At 37.0% G+C, this 8,358-nt stretch overlaps 1 protein-coding gene across 1 annotated transcript; it reads right to left on the bottom strand.

Annotated features, from left to right (window-relative positions):
- Positions 1 to 931: 931 nt before the first annotated feature.
- LOC308405836 (uncharacterized protein) lies at positions 932 to 7,607 on the bottom strand. The gene is made up of 9 exons (XM_080896594.1): positions 7,373 to 7,607; positions 6,091 to 6,192; positions 5,668 to 5,808; positions 5,389 to 5,561; positions 5,012 to 5,148; positions 4,373 to 4,466; positions 3,589 to 3,918; positions 3,327 to 3,495; positions 932 to 2,411 (listed from the first exon to the last, which is right to left on the bottom strand). Exons 2-9 carry the CDS (start codon positions 6,182 to 6,184, stop codon positions 2,401 to 2,403), a joined length of 1,149 nt encoding a protein of 382 aa, XP_080752720.1. The 5' UTR covers positions 6,185 to 6,192; positions 7,373 to 7,607; the 3' UTR covers positions 932 to 2,400.
- Between the last annotated feature and the right edge of the window lie 751 nt (positions 7,608 to 8,358).

Below are 8,358 nucleotides of genomic sequence, written 5' to 3'. Positions count from 1 at the left end.
TTTGCAGAAAAAAAAGTTTACAAATATCTATCATTTTGAACAATTGGCAGGATGTAATGTAATATGTGGATGGGTGCAGTAGATATGCATGCATTTATGCACACAGTTGGAAGTGGAACAAATAAAGCCCCGAGGCCTCAAAAGGGAGAACAGGTAATATATTAGAACAATAAATGTCTTATTTATAACTTCATAGAAATTTCCTCCAATGGGAATGAATCTGCGCTTTGGATATGGTTCATGTAATTCCAATTACATATTTGAGAGCTGATGATGCCACAGATAGTGTCTGAGAAACCAAAGCAGACATTGGATCAAGTGAAGATCAAAAGTTGCAGAACCTGCCAGACTCTATCATGACCAACTCTGCTCACTGACCAAGTGGAAAACATTACCTCAGTTAGTTTACGAGTCTCACAACATGGTGAGCAGATATTTATAACAACAAAAAAACAGGCAAACCACAAAGACCATGTCAGGCTCTCAACCAGCTCCACAGGTGCTCAAACAGAATAAAAGTAAAAATGGGAAGAAAACCAAATTTGCCTCTAGGCTGGAGGATACACAGCAAAATCGCCAGTGTTAAATTGACACCGTGAGTGTTAAATTTAACACTAGAAAAGTGTCTATATGTGTCCACTCTTTTGAGTGTTAAATTAACACTTTTCAAAGTGTTATATTTTTAACAATGACCTAGTGTTATTCTAACACTGTACAGAGTTAAAGATTAACACTGACTAACACTGACCAGTGTCAACAATATTCTACACTGGTGTTAAGTGTTAAAAAGTAACACCAAATAGTGTTGGTAGTACTTTACACTAGCCCTGGTGTTTAAAAATTTAACACTGAATAGTGTTGATTGTCTAACACTAACACTAGTGTCAGGCAAATCATCAATACTAGCCAGATTACAATAAACTCCCATTAATCTCTGATATCTCTACTGCTACAATTAATTAAAATGTATTCACAGCTACAGACACTCTACCCATTAAAAGAAACAACAGGACAGTGTTCAAAATACTCTGTATTCAAACAGCAGATACACCACAAATAAACAGCGCATAAATATATACAAAACTAGAATATTGGACAATCTACATTTTGTCATTAGTGTCATTTGAAAATAGCCCATTGTAAGGTCTATAATACACCACATTATCTACACAGATCAGTGCAACAGCATCCAGTTTATCCTCAATAACAAATGCATTTAAGTGACCATTGATCATTTCTTCGGTCTCCATATTACTTAGAGCATGCACAAGCAGCTTTAAGTACATCAAAACACACACAGGAAAACATGCTCTACAGCAGGGGTGCCCAATCCCGGTCCTCGAGAGCTACCGTCCTGCAGCTTTTAGATGCATCCCTACTCCAACACAGCTGAATCAAATGGTTTGATTACCTCTTCAGCATGCCATCGTGTTTGGCAAAGGCCTGATAACAAGCCATTCATTTGATTCAGCTGTGTTGGAGTAGGGATGCATCTAAAAGCTGCAGGATAGTAGCTCTCGAGGACTGGGATTGGGCAGCCCTGCTCTACAGGTTCAACTATTTTCCATTTTTGCTCAAAATGTCTCATCCTTTTAGATTCTGTTAAGATATGAGAATGGGTTTTCAAGCTGATCAAAACATTCAACTTTTCCGAGGTTTCTCTTGATGACAAACATTCAACAACAGATTGTTTTGCATGTGCAATGACGCATGTCATTAACACTTTCCTCCAATGAACCAACTAAACACTGCACAGTACTTTCAGAACTCCTGAGGATTGTAGTTGAGAAATAACAGTCCTATACATGTCCTGTCACAAGATGAGCCACATTTACAGGCTGTGAAACAAAGGTTCTATCATAAGGTGCAGGCTCAAAATAAAAATTACTGATGACCTCTGAGTCAACAAAGTCTCCACGTGCTTTGAAGAGGTGTTGCTTGTAAAAGATAAATTAATATCTAGGCTGTCCAAAGCTCAAAAGTAAAAACGTTACTGGAACTTGACATGTCTAAATAACACTGAGCAACTTGTGTGGTGTATCTTGCAAAAGTAACACAAGAACAGTCAAAGTACTGTATAGTCGATGTCTTTAGACTGTACTGTGAAGAATTCTTGCTCTGATTTCCCTGACCCGAGGACTCTCCTTCACGCTGCCAACATCAATGCCATACACGGTGGTCTGGATGAATGTGTAGAAGTTGTGCAATGCTTCGTCATAGGACACGGCAAATACAAAATGTGCCTTGAAAAGCTCGTCAAAAGCTGCAACTCCCGTCTGCGTCACACAGGGAATGACCTTTTGATCTAGGACAATGTAGAAAGTCTGGATGATGTTCTTTCTTTCTCCAACACACAGGAGGAATGGCTGAGTGGGGCCAGCCTTAAGAAAAGTCTCCATGCTACCTCCCACCTGAGGGAGTGAAAGAAACCAAATGATTCACATTAAACAAAATTGGTAATCGGATGTTGAGTGGCAGTGCTGCCTAAAATTAAGACAATATTAAATATATTAATTATATTATTATATAAATATTAAAATGTTTTACTTCGGGCCCACAGTTATTTTTGTTCCAATGTGTAATTTTAGGTTTAATGGTAACAATAATGTGCCGGCGTTGCAACACCAAGCCTATCTGGCATAGATATATCTGCTGCACAGTGGAACTCCTTGCCCTCTTAAAACATCTGATAATCTTTTCTCATCAAAAGAGAAAGCTACTTTAACACATTTCTAAAAAAATCATAACTTCATGAATTTCATTAGGTGGTGAGCAGCATCTGATGTGCTAATCTTTGAAGACTTCCTTCCCTTAGATGTTGGAGGTAACAAGTGAAGCAGCAAAAGAATGGCAGCCAACTCGCAGTCCCAAACTACAGAATAGGAATTAGGATAATCGCAATTACTGTCATTTTAAGGTCCACAGCAGTCATTTTGTCAATGTTATTCAGTTTTGGATAACTGATAATTTTTCAAATAAAGCAGTTTTCCAATGTCTTCAGTATGGTATGAAAATTCATTTCAAGACACTTAAAATCTTCTGGCCACCAAGTGACGTAAATATTGAGTCATAACAATACTAACATTAAGTAACTTTTTTTTGTCAAACTTTAAATGCCATTAAAGTTTGTTTGTAAATTCCTTTTCATACCATACTGAAATGAACAGAAACTCAATGTAATTTATAAAATCGACAGCTGTATTCCAATTTGTTGTAAAGGTGCCAAAACATGTTTTGATTTAATAGTATGGTCCACCTAATATATTGTGCTGTGGGAATTGTGAAAATGCTGTAAAGACATGTGAAGTCTACCATCTCCAACTTACCACCCTCATCAGAGTCCCCCTGTGCAGAGACAAGCAGGTCATCCAATTCTGTACTCTGAGACAGATTTTTGCAATCTTTGATGATTCTTGGCTTGAAGAATGTTGGCCACTTTGCAAGGAATTTACCAGACACTTCCTCCCCAAACAGCATTGTGAAGTCTTGGTCAATCTGAAACACAAAATGTGACAATAGAAAGAACGCATTAACGAGCAAACAAACAAAGGAACCACACAGCTGTCAGTCAATCAGTTTATGCCTTACCAAGCCAGGTGTATCCAGAAATCTTGGGAAAAGGTCCAGGACAGAAGAAGCTGTGGCTGGATCTTGAATCACTTTTTGCCTATGTTGAAATGTCACCTTCATTTTCTCTTTGACAACTTTCATATCAGTCGAGTGCCTCATCACTGACATAGCTTCCTTGCATTCATCACCCGACAACTGTCTCGCATTTGTTGCGAAGTTGCGAAGAGTCTTGGGGCTGTCTTGAAAAGCTGACTTTGATTTCTTCATCTCTTCAGTAGAGTTGCGCTGCACAGTTTTCAATCTCCATGCCAGGTAACCAGAACCACTCTGGTGATCATAGAAATGTTCCTGCCGAATTAAGAGCAAGAGAGATATTTATTCAATATTGATTACCTGCTACTCTGTTTGTAGCAAGTGAAGAAAACTCCTGACTGGTGGGATTGTTCAGTGCTACATGTCAAAAAGCCAGATATGGCATCATGCATTAGAGGTCTATTTAAATCAATTGTTACACAATGACATTTTTTTACATTTATTTATTTTGGGTCCATTAGGGAATAACTTGATAAACTGCCTGAATGACAGACTGACCTGAATTAGTCTTATCATATGATTTCTTTAACCACTCCATCAGAAAAGCCAACAACAAAATACTTTCACAGACCACTGACTGTCATATCTGCAGGTGTAGGCATTTATCACGTAAACCACAATCAAAAAAGTCTTAATTGCATAAAAACTGGGTCACAGACCCAGGACTATGACACTGACAGCATGTATGCATCATAACATCATAACTTACATAACCATTCTTTGAATCTGGGTCCTTCAAGTTTGGGAACAAGGTTGTAATCCCAAGTGCATACATAATGCGGACACTTACTGGTGGGATCCTCCTAAAAGGCAGATACAGAGAACACGAAAACTATCAATTATTTACCCCAACACAGATTCAAGTTCAATTATAAAATGTCAGCAACAAGAACAACATGTATCCAGGTGTATGATTTGAACTACCCAAACTACCTATCATCTGTAAATCATGACTGACCACATCACACACCTGACAGGTCTTTAAGAATAATGAAAATGAAGACTTGGATTATGCTCCACATGGACTATGACAATTTGATGCAGACATTTTCCTAATGTTTTGCTGTTGTCAACCATCCCTGTTAAGAAGCACTATATTCAGAAACTACAATAATGACAATGGAAAATAACATCACTCCATAACAAATTGTGACTTTCTTTTGAAACATTATCAATATGGGGTTAGCAACTAATGAAAACTATGATTGATTTGATTTAACTTAACAATGACTTCATGACATATAGAAGAATCTATTTAAGTGGTGCAATAATGGTAAACAACTAAAATTGCAGACAAAAAAAAAAAAAAAACAAAACAAAGATTTTTCTTAATGTTTACATCACTTACCCATGACTCTCTACCATGTCTGCCACAAGGATGTTCACCATCCTTCTTCTTGTAGTATCAGAGAGGCAGTTTGTTTTCTCATATTCCTTAAATACTTGATCACCATCTGGCTTTGAATACAAGGCTGCTCTGATGATCTGAAATAACAATTGCAAGAAATTCATAGAAAGCACCTACCAGGTGGGTATAAAAATTATCAGCATCAACTGCTATAGCCTTTGCATTAATCACTACATCTTATTTAATCATGAGAGGGACCATTGTTTTGTTTTTATAATTTTTTTAATAATATTTTTAAAGATATTGAGTATTGGTACAAATGAACAGGTAATTGGCAATCTTAAGTTACAACATATCATATCCTGAAGATTACTTACATTTCTTGCAGTGTTGCTGTCAGGAGGTCCTTCAATTAACTGTCTTTTCCGAGCTTTGGTAGATTCGAGTATTATTGTTGTGTCTGAACCTGATGATGATCCTCCTGATGCAGGTGACGGTGACAACTCTAATGAAGATGTGTGATCTGAAGAAGACCCTGCAACACTGTTGTCTAACAATACAGACAGCCTCATAGATTTAAACATGATTACACCAACTATAAATTAGTAAATTTAACAACGCATTTTTAAATGAAACATACGGCTTAAACTTCTTACCACTGCATTCTTCAGTGAAGACACTGAAAGACACCTGAGATGACTTCAAAAGTTCATCAAATATGTCCGAATCCACTTCCACTCCCGCAGAATCCATCAGGACCAAATTGGTAGAACCTGGCAAACTGAATTTCACCAGCACTAAAAAAGAAACAATCAATAAAGTTCTATATGAATTTATAATTCATAAATCCGTGAATCACAGTTTTACTTTGACAATATTTATAAATTCTTTATTCATTCAATTACTAAAAGAATTATTCATTTAAATTAGCAATCAATGTAGTGAAGTAAACTTACAGTATTTGCCCTTGGTCTGCAGTGAAGGCTTTGAGTAAAGTACAAGTAAATCAAAACAATACTTACATGAATAGTATATGAATAAATTTACTTAGTTACTTTTAATCACTACACTCAAATTACCTCCTTGCAAAAATTCGGAGTAATTGTAGGCATCGTCTGTCTTTGGTACCCTGACCCATTTGCTCATTCCCTTAAACTCGACAGGAACCAGCATATCGCCACCTTCCAAGAGTAGAACAAAACTGCATAACTGCACTGCAATACAGTAGTCTCTTGATTATCGCGGGGGTTAGTAGAAACCATAATTCTTTTTTATTATTTTTATATACTTTAAGCCATAAAAACTCCCCCTGCACTCTAACAAACCCTAATATAAAGAGGCAGAAAAATGCTCATTTTACCATGAAAAAAAACAATCTAAAAAAAGAAAAATGCCTTATTGTCACAGAAATGCATAACATATGAAATTACCATAATTAACAAGATGTAGGGGGCATACTCTAGTGTAAAAATCTTTCCATCTATACATACTCTCAGGGTAGCCTTAAGCATCCTAGTTCACCTAAGCCAGTGTCTCAAACTTCAATGAGCTATGGGCCACTGCCATCTCATTGGAGGGCCACTTTAGTGTTCAAGTAGTACAAAAAAAAAAAAAATACAAAGAAACCACCCACAAATATTTCCCAAAATGCAGTTCCTCGTTAGTTTTTAAAATTTCAAATATTGTACAAGAAGGCAAAACCGCAAACTTGAACACATTTTTCTCACTCCAAACTAACCGAAGCCTAGCTCCGCGGCTCTGAACCGTGGTTAAAAAAAAAAAAAAAAAAACCTGGCTAATACGTCGGGTCCCGCGTCGGGCTCGTGGCCGCTAACTAGCTTTACTGTCAGCGAACACAGTGTACACTCGAGTATAAACAGCTTACTTACAACTGGGCTCGTCAGCCAGTCTTTTTGGCTGCAGTGGTTATTATATCTACATGCTTTCATCTTCCGTTTCTCGCGGGTAGCAACTCATACTTTCTCCCTCCCTCGCACTCAAACCGGGAGGGAGGGGGGAGTCCCACACGGGGCCGCGGGTTTGAGACCCCTGAACTAAGGATTTAGCAAGTTTAATTTGAAAATAAATAAAAGGCGTTTAGTAAAAACTGTGACATATATTAACAAGTAATATTCGTTATAGTCTGCCAACAGCCAGATTATGCTAAATGAATGCTAGGAAAGTAACTGGTACTTTGCAGTTTTAGCTAGCAGTAGCCCAGCTTAACAAAAAACAGTTAAAATTCAAATATGACACTTAAAGATAATGTATTTTGATACAAATACTATTGTTTTTACTAGTTATCATGTTACTTGTTCTAACATCAATCTAAAACTTAATATTTGACCGAATAAAACTTACCGCAGCAGCAAGAAAAAATGGCGACCGAAGATTCTGAAATGCGAAGCTCCACAGGAAATGAAGGCGTGGTCTAATTTAACACCCACAGTGTTAAAATGCAGTAACGACTAAAATCCACACTTACACTTTTCAGGAATCAACTCCCGATGTGTTATTTTAACTCGATTAAGTGTTGAACTAACTCGGAACTCTGTTGAAATCTACTAACACTGAAAAATCAACACTGGCATTTTTGCTGTGTAGAGAAAAAAAATCTGTGTTCATTTGTGTGTTTATATTTCTTTTGGAAAGGGCGAAAGCAAGAAAGTAACAAATTAAAAACTAGCTACAATTTCACCTGCCTTGGCTACACTCCAGTGTTGCTCCTGTAGGCCACACCTGCAGGAGTAACCAGATGCAATCAAGCCAGCTGATCACGGGTCTTCTTATGTCAAAAGAAAACAGAACATAATAGTTTTGGTAACTACAGGAATATATAACAAAACAAAATCTAATTATACATGCATCATTTTAGAGACACTGGAAATTTTCTTTTAACTTAATGCAAGTATAATACTGTATATCTGCTTTACTTTAGAGTTTGAGTAATGATAGGAATCCAGTGGTGGTGTTTTTCAAGGAATATGCGAAATGGCAGTGAAGTGTTTGAAGTGTTTGTGGCGTGGCGAGTCTACAATCTTTGTTCTGTGTTTGCACAAACTTAAATCCAAAAAAGTTGGGACACTGGGTACAAAAACAGCGCAATGATTTGCTAATCTCAATAACGCATGTTTTTATTAACAATGGACCACAGAAAACATAGAAAATATGTCCAATGTTTAAATATTTAAATGTTGAAAAAATACTATTTTAATCCATAAGAACCCACGTCACCGCCCCTTTAAAGTGACATTGACTCTCCCAAAGTTTTCCTGACGGTAAAAATGTTTCTGGGCTCTTATGGGTTAAGCTCGTTTTAAATTTAATGGCAGCAGCACATCTCAAAA

This window comes from Rhamphochromis sp. 'chilingali', assembly GCF_963969265.1.
Source record: "Rhamphochromis sp. 'chilingali' genome assembly, chromosome: 11".
NCBI classification, from domain to species: domain Eukaryota; kingdom Metazoa; phylum Chordata; class Actinopteri; order Cichliformes; family Cichlidae; genus Rhamphochromis; species Rhamphochromis sp. 'chilingali'.
Note: the sequence above shows the minus strand (reverse complement) of the source record. Positions and strands in the feature narration are given on the sequence as shown.

What these genes read in the sequence shown, in the direction of transcription:
- LOC308405836 (XM_080896594.1), bottom strand. Translation starts at nt 6,184, where the DNA reads ATGCTGGTTCCTGTCGAGTTTAAGGGAATGAGCAAATGGGTCAGGGTA. An exon ending in CTTCACTGAAGAATGCAGTG is followed by an intron (nt 5,562 to 5,667) that starts GTAAGAAGTTTA and finishes CTGTATTGTTAG; the next exon opens with ACAACAGTGTTGCAGGGTCT. An exon ending in ACAGCAACACTGCAAGAAAT is followed by an intron (nt 5,149 to 5,388) that starts GTAAGTAATCTT and finishes TTGTTATTTCAG; the next exon opens with ATCATCAGAGCAGCCTTGTA.